This window comes from Salvelinus fontinalis, unplaced genomic scaffold (genome assembly GCF_029448725.1).
Source record: "Salvelinus fontinalis isolate EN_2023a unplaced genomic scaffold, ASM2944872v1 scaffold_0082, whole genome shotgun sequence".
Taxonomy (NCBI): domain Eukaryota; kingdom Metazoa; phylum Chordata; class Actinopteri; order Salmoniformes; family Salmonidae; genus Salvelinus; species Salvelinus fontinalis.
Window position 1 is genome coordinate 187,501 of NW_026600291.1, and position 20,000 is coordinate 207,500.

At 44.9% G+C, this 20,000-nt stretch overlaps 1 protein-coding gene across 1 annotated transcript in view; it reads right to left on the reverse strand.

Annotated features, from left to right (window-relative positions):
• Positions 1 to 20,000, reverse strand: part of LOC129842969 (protein sidekick-1-like) — a 343,828-nt gene that overhangs the window by 48,052 nt on the left and 275,776 nt on the right. Inside the window, exons 28-31 of the mRNA XM_055911690.1 lie at positions 18,913 to 19,016; positions 18,653 to 18,723; positions 349 to 496; positions 79 to 135 (exon numbers count right to left, since the gene is read on the reverse strand). Coding sequence (XP_055767665.1) covers positions 79 to 135; positions 349 to 496; positions 18,653 to 18,723; positions 18,913 to 19,016 — 380 coding nt within the window. The remainder of the gene's footprint in view (positions 1 to 78; positions 136 to 348; positions 497 to 18,652; positions 18,724 to 18,912; positions 19,017 to 20,000) is intronic.

Here is a 20,000-nt window from a genome sequence, read left to right on the forward strand (position 1 = left end):
ATGTGGTCCATGTGTGTCCATGTGTGTGTGGTCCATGTGGTCCATGTGGTCCATGTGTGTGTTTGTTCAAAAACTTACGTGTTAACTCAAATTCTGTTAAGGAAGCACTGCTCACTGTTTTAAAGCTGGTCAGACCTGAGAGAGAGGTAGATGTAGAGAGAGACAGAGAGAGAGAGAGAGAGAGAGAGAGAGAGAGAAAGGGAGAGAGAGAGAGAGAGAAAGGGAGAGAGAGAGAGAGAGAGTGATTACCAGTGATGTGACAACAGCATAATGAATGATTACCAGTGATGTGATTACAGCATAATGAATGATTACCAGTGATGTGATTACAGCATAATGAATGATTACCGGTGATGTGAGCACCACGTGTGGTGGTGTTGTTGGCTGTTGCCATGTCTTCCAGGGGTACCGTACTAGGGGTGGAGTTTACCGGGAGCTCCCGGTAGTACAGCCGGTAACCAACCAGCACCCCGTTAACACTCTCCTCACTGGGACGCTAGAGAAAACAACCGGTTACCGGGAACAATTAGAATCACATAATAACATCTGTACCATCACAGACATAATAACATCTGTACCTTCACAGACATAATAACATATGTACCATCACAGACATAATAACATCTGTACCATCACAGACATAATAACATCTGTACCATCACAGACATAATAACATATGTACCGTCACAGACATAATAACATCTGAACCATCACAGACATAATAACATAATAACATCTGTACCATCACAGACATAATAACATAATAACATCTACCGTCACAGACCATAATAACATCTACCGTCACAGACCATAATAACATCTGTACCTTCACAGACATAATAACATAATAACATCTGTACCATCACAGACATAATAACATCTGTACCTTCACAGACATAATAACATCTGTACCATCACAGACCATAATAACATCTGTACCGTCACAGACATAATAACATCTGTACCTTCACAGACATAATAACATCTGAACCATCACAGACATAATAACATATGTACCATCACAGACATAATAACATATGTACCATCACAGACATAATAACATCTGTACCGTCATAGACATAATAACATCTGTACCATCACAGACATAATAACATCTGTACCATCACAGACATAATAACATCTATACCATCACAGACATAATAACATCTGTACCTTCACAGACATAATAACATCTGTACCATCACAGACATAATAACATCTGTACCGTCACAGACATAATAACATATGTACATTCACAGACATAATAACATCTGTACCATCACAGACATAATAACATCTGCACCGTCACAGACATAATAACATATGTACCATCACAGACATAATAACATATGTACCGTCACAGACATAATAACATCTGTTCCATCACAGACATAATAACATAATAACATATGTACCATCACAGACATAATAACATCTGTACCTTCACAGACATAATAACATATGTACCGTCACAGACATAATAACATCTGTACTGTCACAGACATAATAACATCTGTAATGTCACAGACATAATACCATCTGTACCTTCACAGACATAATAACATCTGTACCTTCACAGACATAATAACATCTGTACCGTCACAGACATAATAACATCTGTACCATCACAGACATAATACCATATGTACCGTCACAGACATAATAACATCTGTACCTTCACAGACATAATAACATCTGTACCGTCACAGACATAATAACATCTGTAATGTCACAGACATAATAACATCTGTACCTTCACAGACATAATAACATCTGTACCATCACAGACATAATACCATCTGTACCATCACAGACATAATACCATCTGTACCTTCACAGACATAATAACATCTGTACCTTCACAGACATAATAACATCTGTACCGTCACAGACATAATAACATCTGTACCATCACAGACATAATACCATATGTACCGTCACAGACATAATAACATCTGTACCTTCACAGACATAATAACATCTGTACCGTCACAGACATAATAACATCTGTAATGTCACAGACATAATAACATCTGTACCTTCACAGACATAGTAACATCTGTACCTTCACAGACATAATAACATAATAACATCTGTACCGTCACAGACATAATAACATCTCTACCTTCACAGACATAACAACATCTGTACCATCACAGACATAATAACATAATAACATCTGTACCATCACAGACATAATAACATAATAACATCTGTACCATCACAGACATAATAACATAATAACATCTCTACCTTCACAGACATAACAACATCTGTACCATCACAGACATAATAACATAATAACATCTGTACCGTCACAGACCATAATAACATCTGTACCATCACAGACATAATAACATCTGTACCATCACAGACATAATAATAATATTTACATCCGGTTTGGAGCGAGCGGTCGCATTTGCATTCGCTCTGCAGGTAGTATAACTTTTCATTTCATTTTCATTACATTTCATTACATTTCATTATAGTACAACGGTTTAATTTGTCTAACCTTAGCAATTTCTTCTTAGCTAGCTACTTAGCCGTCTGTGTATAAAAGATAATTGCGTAATTATCGTATTCCGTCGTCTATCGTAGTCCACACTGCTATCTGCCCAGCAGCTAGCAAACGTCCACCGTCTACCGAATAGTAGTATAAACTCTTCATTACATTTCATTATAGTACAACGGTCTGATTTTCATTTTCACTACAGTACAACGGTTTGATTTGTTTGATCTTAGCTAGCTACATAGCCGTCTTTGCATCAAACATAATTGTGTAGTTATTGAGGTTCGCCAGCCAGCTATTTTCGCCCTAACGTAACGCAACGTAGCCAACACTGCTAGCTAGCCAGCTTGCCACCGAATAGCAGCATTGTAGAAACGAGTGCATTACAACGGAACGACTTGATCAGTGTAGTGTTGGCTGACTACACAGTTGTCTTTGCTATCTTTGATTTGTATTTGTTCGATCTTAGCTAGCTACTTAGCTGGCTACATAGCCGTCTTTGTATCGGTGATAATTGTGTAGTTATCAAGGTTCGCTGAGGTTCGCTAGCCAGGTATTCTCGCCCTAACGTAACGTAACGTAGTCAACCCTGCTAGCTAGCCAGCTAGCCACCGATTAGCAGCACTGTAGAAACGATTGCATTACAACGGAACGACTTGACTTGTGTAGTGTTAGCTAGCTACATAGTTTTCTTTTCTATCTTTTTATCTAAGATAATTGTGTAGCTTTGAGTAATTATCGGTTAGCTAGCCAGCTATTTTTCGCCTGCCGCGCTGCCGTCCTCCTACCTAGCCAACACTGCTAGCTAGCCAACTTCTACCGAATAGCAGCACTGTAGAAACTTACATTACAACGGAACGACTTGATTAGCGTAGTGTTAGCTAGTTGTCTTTGCTGTCCTTGTATCCATGATAATTGTGTAGTTTAGAGAACTTTAGTGAAATTGTCGAGGTTACCTAGCCAGCTTCACTTTCAACAACGTAGCCACTGCTAGCCAGGCTACTTCACCAGCCAGCAGTACTATATCATTTTAGTCAATAAGATCTTGTATTTTATTTTTATTTTTTTGCAACGTAAGCTTAACTTTCTGAACATTCGAGACGTGTAGCCCACTTGTCATTCTAATCTCCTTTGCATTAGCGTAGCCTCTTCTGTAGCCTGTCAACCATGTGTCTGTCTATCCCTGTTCTCTCCTCTCTGCACAGACCATACAAACGCTTCACACCGCGTGGCCGCGCCCACCCTAACCTGGTGGTCCCAGCCCGCACGACCCACGTGGAGTTCCAGGTCTCCGGTAGCCTCTGGAACTGCCGATCTGCGGCCAACAAGGCAGAGCTCATCTCAGCCTATGCGTCCCTCCAGTCCCTCGACTTCCTGGCACTGACGGAAACATGGCTCACCACAGATAACACTGCTACTCCTACTGCTCTCTCTTCGTCTGCCCACGTGTTCTCGCACACCCCGAGACCTTCTGGTCAGCGGGGTGGTGGCACCGGGATCCTCATCTCTCCCAAGTGGTCATTCTCTCTTTCTCCCCTTACCCATCTGTCTATCGCCTCCTTTGAATTCCATGCTGTCACAGTTACCAGCCCTTTCAAGCTTAACATCCTTATCATTTATCGCCCTCCAGGTTCCCTTGGAGAGTTAATCAATGAGCTTGATGCCTTGATAAGCTCCTTTCCTGAGGACGGCTCACCTCTCACAGTTCTGGGTGACTTTAACCTCCCCATGTCTACCTTTGACTCATTCCTCTCTGCCTCCTTCTTTCCACTCCTCTCCTCTTTTGACCTCACCCTCTCACCTTCCCCCCCTACTCACAAGGCAGGCAATACGCTTGACCTCATCTTTACTAGATGCTGTTCTTCCACTAACCTCATTGCAACTCCCCTCCAAGTCTCCGACCACTACCTTGTATCCTTTTCCCTCTCGCTCTCATCCAACACTTCACACTGCCCCTACTCGGATGGTATCGCGCCGTCCCAACCTCCGCTCTCTCTCCCCCGCTACTCTCTCCTCTTCCATCCTATCATCTCTTCCCTCTGCCCAAACCTTCTCCAACCTATCTCCTGATTCTGCCTCCTCAACCCTCCTCTCCTCCCTTTCTGCATCCTTTGACTCTCTATGTCCCCTATCCTCCAGGCCGGCTCGGTCCTCCCCTCCCGCTCCGTGGCTCGACGACTCATTGCGAGCTCACAGAACAGGGCTCCGGGCAGCCGAGCGGAAATGGAGGAAAACTCGCCTCCCTGCGGACCTGGCATCCTTTCACTCCCTCCTCTCTACATTTTCCTCTTCTGTCTCTGCTGCTAAAGCCACTTTCTACCACTCTAAATTCCAAGCATCTGCCTCTAACCCTAGGAAGCTCTTTGCCACCTTCTCCTCCCTCCTGAATCCTCCTCCCCCTCCCCCCCCCTCCTCCCTCTCTGCAGACGACTTCGTCAACCATTTTGAAAAGAAGGTCGACGACATCCGATCCTCGTTTGCTAAGTCAAACGACACCGCTGGTTCTGCTCACACTGCCCAACCCTGTGCTTTGACCTCTTTCTCCCCTCTCTCTCCAGATGAAATCTCGCGTCTTGTGACGGCCGGCTGCCCAACAACCTGCCCGCTTGACCCTATCCCCTCCTCTCTTCTCCAGACCATTTCCGGAGACCTTCTACCTTACCTCACCTCGCTCATCAACTCATCCTTGACCGCTGGCTACGTCCCTTCCGTCTTCAAGAGAGCGAGAGTTGCACCCCTTCTGAAAAAACCTACACTCGATCCCTCCGATGTCAACAACTACAGACCAGTATCCCTTCTTTCTTTTCTCTCCAAAACTCTTGAACGTGCCGTCCTTGGCCAGCTCTCCTGCTATCTCTCTCAGAATGACCTTCTTGATCCAAATCAGTCAGGTTTCAAGACTGGTCACTCAACTGAGACTGCTCTTCTCTGTATCACGGAGGCGCTCCGCACTGCTAAAGCTAACTCTCTCTCCTCTGCTCTCATCCTTCTAGACCTATCGGCTGCCTTCGATACTGTGAACCATCAGATCCTCCTCTCCACCCTCTCCGAGTTGGGCATCTCCGGCGCGGCCCACGCTTGGATTGCGTCCTACCTGACAGGTCGCTCCTACCAGGTGGCGTGGCGAGAATCTGTCTCCTCACCACGCGCTCTCACCACTGGTGTCCCCCAGGGCTCTGTTCTAGGCCCTCTCCTATTCTCGCTATACACCAAGTCACTTGGCTCTGTCATAACCTCACATGGTCTCTCCTATCATTGCTATGCAGACGACACACAATTAATCTTCTCCTTTCCCCCTTCTGATGACCAGGTGGCGAATCGCATCTCTGCATGTCTGGCAGACATATCAGTGTGGATGACGGATCACCACCTCAAGCTGAACCTCGGCAAGACGGAGCTGCTCTTCCTCCCGGGGAAGGACTGTCCGTTCCATGATCTCGCCATCACGGTTGACAACTCCATTGTGTCCTCCTCCCAGAGCGCTAAGAACCTTGGCGTGATCCTGGACAACACCCTGTCGTTCTCCACCAACATCAAGGCGGTGGCCCGTTCCTGTAGGTTCATGCTCTACAACATCCGCAGAGTACGACCCTGCCTCACACAGGAAGCGGCGCAGGTCCTAATCCAGGCACTTGTCATCTCCCGTCTGGATTACTGCAACTCGCTGTTGGCTGGGCTCCCTGCCTGTGCCATTAAACCCCTACAACTCATCCAGAACGCCGCAGCCCGTCTGGTGTTCAACCTTCCCAAGTTCTCTCACGTCACCCCGCTCCTCCGCTCTCTCCACTGGCTTCCAGTTGAAGCTCGCATCCGCTACAAGACCATGGTGCTTGCCTACGGAGCTGTGAGGGGAACGGCACCTCAGTACCTTCAGGCTCTGATCAGGCCCTACACCCAAACAAGGGCACTGCGTTCATCCACCTCTGGCCTGCTCGCCTCCCTACCACTGAGGAAGTACAGTTCCCGCTCAGCCCAGTCAAAACTGTTCGCTGCTCTGGCACCCCAATGGTGGAACAAACTCCCTCACGACGCCAGGACAGCGGAGTCAATCACCACCTTCCGGAGACACCTGAAACCCCACCTCTTCAAGGAATACCTAGGATAAAGCAATCCTTCTGCCCCCCCCCCCCCCCCCTTAAAAGATCTAGATGCACTATTGTAAAGTGGCTGTTCCACTGGATGTCATAAGGTGAATGCACCAATTTGTAAGTCGCTCTGGATAAGAGCGTCTGCTAAATGACTTAAATGTAAATGTAAATGTAAATAACATATGTACCATCACAGACATAATAACATCTGTACCTTCACAGACATAATAACATCTCAACCTTCAGACATAATAACATCTGTACCGTCACAGACATAATAACATCTGTACCATCACAGACATAATAACATCTGTACCATCACAGACATAATAACATAATAACATATGTACCGTCACAGACATAATAACATAATAACATATGTACCGTCACAGACATAATAAAATAATAACATATGTACCATCACAGACATAATAACATATGTACCGTCACAGACATAATAACATAATAACATATGTACCATCACAGACATAATAACATCTGTACCATCACAGACATAATAACATCTGTACCATCACAGACATAATAACATCTGTACCATCACAGACATAATAACATCTGTACCATCACAGACATAATAACATATGTACCATCACAGACATAATAACATCTGTACCTTCACAGACATAATAACATCTGTACCGTCACAGACATAATAACATCTGTAATGTCACAGACATAATAACATCTGTACTGTCACAGACATAATAACATCTCTACCTTCACAGACATAATAACATAATAACATCTGTACTGTCACAGACATAATAACATCTGTACCTTCACAGACATAATAACATCTCTACCTTCACAGACATAATAACATAATAACATCTGTACCGTCACAGACATAATAACATCTCTACCTTCACAGACATAATAACATCTGTACCATCACAGACATAATAACATAATAACATCTGTACCGTCACAGACCATAATAACATCTGTACCATCACAGACATAATAACATCTGTACCATCACAGACATAATAACATATGTACCATCACAGACATAATAACATCTGTACCATCACAGACATAATAACATCTGTACCATCACAGACATAATAACATCTGTACCTTCACAGACATAATAACATCTCAACCTTCAGACATAATAACATCTGTACCGTCACAGACATAATAACATCTGTACCATCACAGACATAATAACATCTGTACCTTCACAGACATAATAACATCTCAACCTTCAGACATAATAACATCTGTACCATCACAGACATAATAACATATGTACCGTCACAGACATAATAACATAATAACATATGTACCGTCACAGACATAATAAAATAATAACATATGTACCATCACAGACATAATAACATATGTACCGTCACAGACATAATAACATAATAACATATGTACCATCACAGACATAATAACATCTGTACCATCACAGACATAATAACATCTGTACCTTCACAGACATAATAACTTCTCTACTTTCAGACATAATAACATCTTTACCGTCACAGACATAATAACATAATAACATATGTACCATCACAGACCATAATAACATATGTACCGTCACAGACATAATAACATATGTACCATCACAGACATAATAACATAACATATGTACCGTCACAGACATAATAACATAATAACATATGTACCATCACAGACATAATAACATCTGTACCATCACAGACATAATAACATCTGTACCATCACAGACATAATAACATCTGTACCATCACAGACATAATAACATCTGTAATGTCACAGACATAATAACATCTGTACCGTCACAGACATAATAACATCTGTACCTTCACAGACATAATAACATATGTACCATCACAGACATAATAACATCTGTACCTTCACAGACATAATACCATCTGTACCATCACAGACATAATACCATCTGTACCATCACAGACATAATACCATCTGTACCGTCACAGACATAATAACATCTGTACCGTCACAGACATAATAACATCTGTACCATCACAGACATAATAACATCTGTACCATCACAGACATAATAACATAACAACATCTGTACCATCACAGACATAATAACATCTGTACCATCACAGACATAATAACATCTGTACCATCACAGACATAATAACATCTGTACCATCACAGACATAATAACATCTGTACCGTCACAGACATAATAACATAATAACATATGTACCATCACAGACATAATAACATCTGTACCATCACAGACATAATAACATCTGTACCATCACAGACATAATAACATCTGTACCATCACAGACATAATAACATCTGTACCATCACAGACATAATAACATCTGTACCATCACAGACATAATAACATCTGTACCGTCACAGACATAATAACATAATAACATATGTACCATCACAGACATAATAACATCTGTACCATCACAGACATAATAATAATATTTACATCCGGTTTGGAGCGAGCGGTCGCATTTGCATTCGCTCTGCAGGTAGTATAACTTTTCATTTCATTTTCATTACATTTCATTACATTTCATTATAGTACAACTGTTTAATTTGTCTAACCTTAGCAATTTCTTCTTAGCTAGCTACTTAGCCGTCTGTGTATAAAAGATAATTGCGTAATTATCGTATTCCGTCGTCTATCGTAGTCCACACTGCTATCTGCCCAGCAGCTAGCAAACGTCCACCGTCTACCGAATAGTAGTATAAACTCTTCATTACATTTCATTATAGTACAACGGTCTGATTTTCATTTTCACTACAGTACAACGGTTTGATTTGTTTGATCTTAGCTAGCTACATAGCCGTCTTTGCATCAAACATAATTGTGTAGTTATTGAGGTTCGCCAGCCAGCTATTTTCGCCCTAACGTAACGCAACGTAGCCAACACTGCTAGCTAGCCAGCTTGCCACCGAATAGCAGCATTGTAGAAACGAGTGCATTACAACGGAACGACTTGATCAGTGTAGTGTTGGCTGACTACACAGTTGTCTTTGCTATCTTTGATTTGTATTTGTTCGATCTTAGCTAGCTACTTAGCTGGCTACATAGCCGTCTTTGTATCGGTGATAATTGTGTAGTTATCAAGGTTCGCTGAGGTTCGCTAGCCAGGTATTCTCGCCCTAACGTAACGTAACGTAGTCAACCCTGCTAGCTAGCCAGCTAGCCACCGATTAGCAGCACTGTAGAAACGATTGCATTACAACGGAACGACTTGACTTGTGTAGTGTTAGCTAGCTACATAGTTTTCTTTGCTATCTTTTTATCTAAGATAATTGTGTAGCTTTGAGTAATTATCGGTTAGCTAGCCAGCTATTTTTCGCCTGCCGCGCTGCCGTCCTCCTACCTAGCCAACACTGCTAGCTAGCCAACTTCTACCGAATAGCAGCACTGTAGAAACTTACATTACAACGGAACGACTTGATTAGCGTAGTGTTAGCTAGTTGTCTTTGCTGTCCTTGTATCCATGATAATTGTGTAGTTTAGAGAACTTTAGTGAAATTGTCGAGGTTACCTAGCCAGCTTCACTTTCAACAACGTAGCCACTGCTAGCCAGGCTACTTCACCAGCCAGCAGTACTATATCATTTTAGTCAATAAGATCTTGTATTTTATTTTTATTTTTTTGCAACGTAAGCTTAACTTTCTGAACATTCGAGACGTGTAGCCCACTTGTCATTCTAATCTCCTTTGCATTAGCGTAGCCTCTTCTGTAGCCTGTCAACCATGTGTCTGTCTATCCCTGTTCTCTCCTCTCTGCACAGACCATACAAACGCTTCACACCGCGTGGCCGCGCCCACCCTAACCTGGTGGTCCCAGCCCGCACGACCCACGTGGAGTTCCAGGTCTCCGGTAGCCTCTGGAACTGCCGATCTGCGGCCAACAAGGCAGAGCTCATCTCAGCCTATGCGTCCCTCCAGTCCCTCGACTTCCTGGCACTGACGGAAACATGGCTCACCACAGATAACACTGCTACTCCTACTGCTCTCTCTTCGTCTGCCCACGTGTTCTCGCACACCCCGAGACCTTCTGGTCAGCGGGGTGGTGGCACCGGGATCCTCATCTCTCCCAAGTGGTCATTCTCTCTTTCTCCCCTTACCCATCTGTCTATCGCCTCCTTTGAATTCCATGCTGTCACAGTTACCAGCCCTTTCAAGCTTAACATCCTTATCATTTATCGCCCTCCAGGTTCCCTTGGAGAGTTAATCAATGAGCTTGATGCCTTGATAAGCTCCTTTCCTGAGGACGGCTCACCTCTCACAGTTCTGGGTGACTTTAACCTCCCCATGTCTACCTTTGACTCATTCCTCTCTGCCTCCTTCTTTCCACTCCTCTCCTCTTTTGACCTCACCCTCTCACCTTCCCCCCCTACTCACAAGGCAGGCAATACGCTTGACCTCATCTTTACTAGATGCTGTTCTTCCACTAACCTCATTGCAACTCCCCTCCAAGTCTCCGACCACTACCTTGTATCCTTTTCCCTCTCGCTCTCATCCAACACTTCCCACACTGCCCCTACTCGGATGGTATCGCGCCGTCCCAACCTCCGCTCTCTCTCCCCCGCTACTCTCTCCTCTTCCATCCTATCATCTCTTCCCTCTGCCCAAACCTTCTCCAACCTATCTCCTGATTCTGCCTCCTCAACCCTCCTCTCCTCCCTTTCTGCATCCTTTGACTCTCTATGTCCCCTATCCTCCAGGCCGGCTCGGTCCTCCCCTCCCGCTCCGTGGCTCGACGACTCATTGCGAGCTCACAGAACAGGGCTCCGGGCAGCCGAGCGGAAATGGAGGAAAACTCGCCTCCCTGCGGACCTGGCATCCTTTCACTCCCTCCTCTCTACATTTTCCTCTTCTGTCTCTGCTGCTAAAGCCACTTTCTACCACTCTAAATTCCAAGCATCTGCCTCTAACCCTAGGAAGCTCTTTGCCACCTTCTCCTCCCTCCTGAATCCTCCTCCCCCTCCCCCCCCCTCCTCCCTCTCTGCAGACGACTTCGTCAACCATTTTGAAAAGAAGGTCGACGACATCCGATCCTCGTTTGCTAAGTCAAACGACACCGCTGGTTCTGCTCACACTGCCCAACCCTGTGCTTTGACCTCTTTCTCCCCTCTCTCTCCAGATGAAATCTCGCGTCTTGTGACGGCCGGCCGCCCAACAACCTGCCCGCTTGACCCTATCCCCTCCTCTCTTCTCCAGACCATTTCCGGAGACCTTCTACCTTACCTCACCTCGCTCATCAACTCATCCTTGACCGCTGGCTACGTCCCTTCCGTCTTCAAGAGAGCGAGAGTTGCACCCCTTCTGAAAAAACCTACACTCGATCCCTCCGATGTCAACAACTACAGACCAGTATCCCTTCTTTCTTTTCTCTCCAAAACTCTTGAACGTGCCGTCCTTGGCCAGCTCTCCTGCTATCTCTCTCAGAATGACCTTCTTGATCCAAATCAGTCAGGTTTCAAGACTAGTCACTCAACTGAGACTGCTCTTCTCTGTATCACGGAGGCGCTCCGCACTGCTAAAGCTAACTCTCTCTCCTCTGCTCTCATCCTTCTAGACCTATCGGCTGCCTTCGATACTGTGAACCATCAGATCCTCCTCTCCACCCTCTCCGAGTTGGGCATCTCCGGCGCGGCCCACGCTTGGATTGCGTCCTACCTGACAGGTCGCTCCTACCAGGTGGCGTGGCGAGAATCTGTCTCCTCACCACGCGCTCTCACCACTGGTGTCCCCCAGGGCTCTGTTCTAGGCCCTCTCCTATTCTCGCTATACACCAAGTCACTTGGCTCTGTCATAACCTCACATGGTCTCTCCTATCATTGCTATGCAGACGACACACAATTAATCTTCTCCTTTCCCCCTTCTGATGACCAGGTGGCGAATCGCATCTCTGCATGTCTGGCAGACATATCAGTGTGGATGACGGATCACCACCTCAAGCTGAACCTCGGCAAGACGGAGCTGCTCTTCCTCCCGGGGAAGGACTGTCCGTTCCATGATCTCGCCATCACGGTTGACAACTCCATTGTGTCCTCCTCCCAGAGCGCTAAGAACCTTGGCGTGATCCTGGACAACACCCTGTCGTTCTCCACCAACATCAAGGCGGTGGCCCGTTCCTGTAGGTTCATGCTCTACAACATCCGCAGAGTACGACCCTGCCTCACACAGGAAGCGGCGCAGGTCCTAATCCAGGCACTTGTCATCTCCCGTCTGGATTACTGCAACTCGCTGTTGGCTGGGCTCCCTGCCTGTGCCATTAAACCCCTACAACTCATCCAGAACGCCGCAGCCCGTCTGGTGTTCAACCTTCCCAAGTTCTCTCACGTCACCCCGCTCCTCCGCTCTCTCCACTGGCTTCCAGTTGAAGCTCGCATCCGCTACAAGACCATGGTGCTTGCCTACGGAGCTGTGAGGGGAACGGCACCTCAGTACCTTCAGGCTCTGATCAGGCCCTACACCCAAACAAGGGCACTGCGTTCATCCACCTCTGGCCTGCTCGCCTCCCTACCACTGAGGAAGTACAGTTCCCGCTCAGCCCAGTCAAAACTGTTCGCTGCTCTGGCACCCCAATGGTGGAACAAACTCCCTCACGACGCCAGGACAGCGGAGTCAATCACCACCTTCCGGAGACACCTGAAACCCCACCTCTTCAAGGAATACCTAGGATAAAGCAATCCTTCTGCCCCCCCCCCCCTTAAAAGATCTAGATGCACTATTGTAAAGTGGCTGTTCCACTGGATGTCATAAGGTGAATGCACCAATTTGTAAGTCGCTCTGGATAAGAGCGTCTGCTAAATGACTTAAATGTAAATGTAAATGTAAATAACATATGTACCATCACAGACATAATAACATCTGTACCATCACAGACATAATAACATCTGTACCATCACAGACATAATAACATCTGTACCTTCACAGACATAATAACATCTGTACCATCACAGACATAATACCATCTGTACCATCACAGACATAATACCATCTGTACCGTCACAGACATAATAACATCTGTACCTTCACAGACATAATAACATCTCAACCTTCAGACATAATAACATCTGTACCTTCACAGACATAATAACATATGTACCATCACAGACATAATACCATCTGTACCATCACAGACATAATAACATCTCAACCTTCAGACATAATACCATCTGTACCTTCACAGACATAATAACATCTGTACCTTCACAGACATAATAAAATAATAACATATGTACCGTCACAGACATAATAACATAATAACATATGTACCATCACAGACATAATAACATCTGTACTGTCACAGACATAATAACATCTGTACCTTCACAGACATAATAACATCTGTACCGTCACAGACATAATAACATCTGTACCTTCACAGACATAATAACATCTGTACCATCACAGACATAATAACATCTGTACCATCACAGACATAATAACATAATAACATCTACCGTCACAGACCATAATAACATCTACCGTCACAGACCATAATAACATCTGTACCTTCACAGACATAATAACATAATAACATCTGTACCTTCACAGACATAATAACATCTGTACCATCACAGACATAATAACATCTGTACCATCACAGACATAATAACATCTGTACCTTCAGACATAATAACATAATAACATCTGTACCTTCACAGACATAATAACATCTGTACCTTCACAGACATAATAACATAATAACATCTGTACCTTCACAGACATAATAACATAATAACATCTGTACCTTCACAGACATAATAACATAATAACATCTGTACCTTCACAGACATAATAACATAATAACATCTGTACCGTCACAGACATAATAACATCTGTACCGTCACAGACATAATAACATCTGTACCGTCACAGACATAATAACATCTGTACCATCACAGACATAATAACATCTGTAATGTCACAGACATAATAACATCTCTACCTTCACAGACATAATAACATCTGTACCGTCACAGACATAATAACATCTGTACCTTCACAGACATAATAACATCTGTACCGTCACAGACATAATAACATCTCTACCTTCACAGACATAATAACATCTGTACCGTCACAGACATAATAACATCTGAACCTTCACAGACATAATAACATCTGTACCGTCACAGACATAATAACATCTGAACCTTCACAGACATAATAACATATGTACCGTCACAGACATAATAACATCTGTACCTTCACAGACATAATAACATCTGTATCTTCACAGACACAATAACATCTGTACCATCACAGACATAATAACATCTGTACCTTCACAGACATAATAACATCTGTACCTTCACAGACATAATAACATCTGTACCGTCACAGACATAATAACATAATAACATCTGTACCGTCACAGGTATTCAGGTGTTAGTGGTGTTTGTAGCAAGGTGTGTGTGTGATGTAAAAAGTTTCCAAGATGGCGTAGCAATTGGACGTGTGTTTGTCTTGTCCCGTCTTGACCCGTGTAAATAATCGTTTCCTCAGGTTTTTTTTCTTGTATATATTTTAAATCTCACTTTCCGTCTACGGACTGAATACACTTTACTGCAACCCGCCTCCCCCAATGTGGTACGGATCTGCTATTTCCTGCAACCCGCCTACAGATCTGCTATTTCTATACTTTAGAACCGGAACCCCCATCAGAAGCTAGCCAGCTAACTAGCTACTAGCTACTAGTCAGTTAGCTATGCTAGCGGTCTCCGTTAACTGGGACACCAGCCAGCTTCAGCTCGGTCAATTCCTCCACAGCGCGATATCAACCCAGAGCATATCGGACTGCTTTTTCTCTACCACATCACCGGATTCCTACCGCAAGCTCTGAACCTTTACACCGGATCATCACAGCTAGCTAGCTGCAATCCGAGTAGCTACTCCTGGCTAATGCCTTTGTCCCGAAGCAAGCACCACTTAGCCTTGAGCTAGCCTTGAGCTAGGCCCATCTCCCGGCTAGCCAAAGAGGTCTACCAGCTAATTCTTGGGCTACAATACCTCTTTCGCCAATTGTCCTGGACCCTTTATTGCCGACATGGAGCCCCGCCAATCCATCACGACTGGTCTGCCGACGTCATCGTCCGAGGTGGTTTCAACAGTCTTTTTTGTTGTGACGTCACCGAAGACCCTTCTGCTGGCCACGGCCCGCTAGCTTTCTGAATCACCGTGTCTCCAGCTCGCCTAGCGTAGTAGCGACTACCGAACGGCTCACTGACTCACCTATTGCTGCTCATTGGACCCTATGATCACTCGGCTACACATGCCTCTCCCTAATGTCAATATGCCTTGTCTATTGCTGTTTAGGTTGGTTACTATTGTCTTATTTCACTGTAGAGCCCCCAGCCCCACCCTAAATGCCAGCCCCGCACTAAATGCCAGCCCCGCCCAACATGCCTTAGATAGCTCTTTTGTCCCAACCCCACACATGCGGAGACCTCACCATGCTTAACTGGTGCCTCCAGAGACACAACCGCTCTCATCGTCACTCAGTGCCTAGGTTTACCTCCACTGTACTCACATTCTACCATACCCTTGGCTGTACATTATGCCTTGAATCTATTCTACCACACCCAGAAACCTGCTCCTTTTATTCTCTGTTCCCAACGCACTAGACAAGCAGTTCTTATAGCCTTTAGTCGTACCCTTATCCTACTCCTCCTCTGTTCCTCTGGTGATGCAGAGGTTAACCCAGGCCCTGTAGCCCCTAGCACCACTCCCATTCCCCAGGCGCTCTCATTTGTTGACTTCTGTAACCGTAAAAGCCTTGGTATCATGCATGTTAACATTAGAAGCCTCCTCTCTAAGTTTCTTTTATTCACTGCTTTAGCACACTCCGCCAACCCCAATGTCCTAGACGTGTCTGAATCCTGGTTTAGGAAGGCCACCAAAAATTCTGAAATTTCCATCCCCAACAACAACATCTTACGACAAGATAGAACTGCCAAAAGGGGCGGAGTTTCAATCTACTGCAGAGATAGCCTGCAGAGTTCTGTCGTACTATCCAGGTCTGTGCCCAAACAACTTGAGCTTCTACTTTTAAAAATCCACCTTTCCAGAAACAATTCTCTCACCGTTTCCGCTTGCTATAGACCCCATTCAGCCCCCAGCTGTGCCCTGGACACCATATGTGAATTAATTTCCCCCCATCTATCTTCAGAGTTTGTGCTGTTAGGTTACCTAAACTGGGACATGCTTAACACCCCGGCCATCCTACAATCTAAGATAGATGCCCTCAATCTCACACAAATCATCAAGGAATTTACCAGGTACAACCCTAAATCCGTAACCATGGGCACCCTCATAGACATTATCCTGACTAACTTGCCCTCCAAATACACCTCTGCTGTCTTCAACTAGGATCTCAGTGATCACTGCCTCATTGCCTGTATCCACTACCACGCGGTCAAACGACCTCCACTCATCACTGTCAAACTCTCCCTTAAACACTTCAGCGAGCAGGCCTTTCTAATCGACCTGGCCCAGATATCCTGGTAGGATATTGACCTCATCCCATCAGTAGAGGCTGCCTGCTCTTTAAAAGTGCTCTTAAATAAGCATGCTCCATTCAAAAAATGTAGAACTAAGAACAGATATAGGCCTTGGTTCACTCCAGACTTGATTGCCCTTGACCAGCACAAAAACATCCTGTGGCGTACTGCATTAGCATCAAATAGCCCCCGCGATATGAAACTTTTCAGGGAAGTCAGGAGCCAACATACACAGTCAGTTAGGAAAGCAAAGGCTAGCTTTTTCAAACGGAAATTTGCATCCTGTAGCACTAACTCCCAAAAGTTTTGGGACACTGTAAAGTCCATGGAGAATAAGAGCACCTCCTCCCAGCTGCCCACTGCATTGAGGCTAGGAAACTGTCACTTCTGATAAATCTACGATAATCGAGAATTTCAAGAAGCATTTTTCTACACCTGGCTACCCCTACCCTGGCCAACAGTTCTGCATCCACCGCAGAAACTTGCCCAATCCTCCCCCCTTTCTCCTTCACCCAAATCCAGATAGCTGATGTTCTGAAAGAGCTGCAAAATCTGGATCCCTACAAATCAGCTGGGCTAGACAATCTGGACCGTTTCTTTCTAAAATTATCCACCGAAATTGTTGCAACACTTATTACTAGCCGATTCAACCTCTCTTTCATATCGTCTGAGATCCCCAAAGATTGGAAAGCTGCTGTTGTCATCCCCCTCTTCAAAGGGGGAGACACTCTAGATCCAAACTGTTATAGACCTATATATCCATCCTGCCCTGCCTTTCTAAAATCTTTGAAAGCCAAGTTAACAAACAGATCACCAACCATTTGGAATCCCACCGTACCTTCTCCACTTTGCAATGTGGTTTCCGAGCTGGTCATGGGTGCACCTCAGCCACGCTCAAAGTCCTAAACGATATCATAACCGCCATCAATAAAAGACAGCAGTGTGCAGCCGCCTTCATCGACCTGGCCAAGGCTTTCGACTCTGTCAATCACTGCATTCTTATTGGCAGACTCAACAGCCTTGGTTTCTCAAATGATTGCCTCGCCTGGTTCACCAACTACTTCTCAGACAGAGTTCAGTGTGTCAAATTGGAGGGCCTGTTGTCCGGACCTCTGGCAGTCTCTATGGGGGTGCCACAGGGTTCAATTCTCGGGCCGACTCTTTTCTCTGTATACGTCAATGATGTCGCTCTTGCTGCTGGTGATTCTCTGATCCCTCTCTATGCAGACGACACCATTCTGTATACTTCTGGCCTCTCCTTGGACACTGTGTTAACAAACTTCCAAACGAGCTTCAATGCCATACAACACTCATTCCATGGCCTCCAACTATATTTCCCTTGTATCCAAAGGTCAAAGTTCCCATTTGCTCCAAACATTAAAAGCTCACTCGTCCAACAGACATCCAATTTCGAAGTCAATCTTGAGCAGGATGTGTTTAGTGTGTGTGTGTGTGTGTGTTTTGCGAAGTGTGTGTGTGTGTTCACGAGGTGTGTGTTTTGCGAAATGTGTGTTTTGCGAGGTGTGTGTTTTGCGAGGTGTGTGTGTGTTTGCGAGGTGTGTGTGTACCTGCCACTGCACCAGAACAGAGGTAGTAGTAGAGGGTTTAACTGATACTATCACTGGAGCCTCCTCAGGAACTAGACAGAGAGAGAGAGAAAGATAGAATTTTTTTTTATTTTAATTTGGACGATATAAAACAGTCATTTTCTCCCTCCCTCCCTCCCTCCCTCCCTCCCTCCCTCCCTCCCTCCCTCCCTCCCTCCCTCCCTCCCTCCCTCCCTCCCTCCCTCCCTCCCACCCTCCCTCCCTCCCTCCCTCCCTCCTACCATCCTGTAGTGTGATAACAGTCTCCGTCTCTTTGCTGTAGTTACTGTCTCCTACATCGTTGGTTGCCAGCATCCTCAGCTTGTACGACGTGAATGGCTTCAGTCTGTAAAACACATAAACACACTTAACATTCACATAGAATTATCTTGTGTAGAATATATACTCTTTCCTGTAGAAGCGGGAGTCTATAAATAAAATATCAAATCAAATCTTATTGGTCACATTCATGTTAATGCGAGTGTAGCGAAAGAGACAGAGAGAGACAGAGAGAGACAGAGAGAGAGAGAGAGAGAGACAGTGAGAGAGAGACAGATAGACAGAGAGAGAGAGAGAGACAGAGACAGAGACAGAGACAGAGAGAGAGAGAGAGAGAGAGAGAGAGAGAGAGAGAGAGAGAGAGAGAGAGAGAGAGAGAGAGAGAGAGAGAGAGAGAGAGAGAGAGCGAGAGAGAGAGCGAGAGCGAGAGCGAGAGAGAGAGAGAGAGAGATGAACCTGGAGAAGAGTCCCCTAATCAAGCTGGTCCTGGGGCTCTGTTCACAAGACAGCAACACAATTAGAACCAACCAAATCATGAGAAAACAAAAAGATAATTACTTGACACATTGGAAAGAATTAACCAAATAACAGAGCAAACTAGAATGCTATTTGGCCCTAAACAGAGAGTACACAGTGGCAGAATACCTGACCGCTGTGACTGACCCAAACTTAAGGAAAGCTCTGACTATGTACAGACTCAGTGAGCATAGCCTTGCTATTGAGAATGGCCGCCGTAGGCAGACATGGCTCTCAAGAGAAGACAGGCCATGTGCACACTGCCCACAAAATGAAGTGGAAACTGAGCTGCACTTCCTAACCTCCTGCCCAATGTATGACCATATTAGAGAGATATATTTCCCTCAGATTACACAGATCCACAAAGAATTTGTAAACAAATCCAATTTTGATGAACTCCCATATCTACTGGGTGAAATACCACAGTGTGCATCACAGCAGCAAGATTGCGAGAAAAGGGCCATCAGTGAAGAACAAGCACCATTGTAAATACAACCCATATTTATGTTTATTTATTTTCCCTTTTGTACTTTAA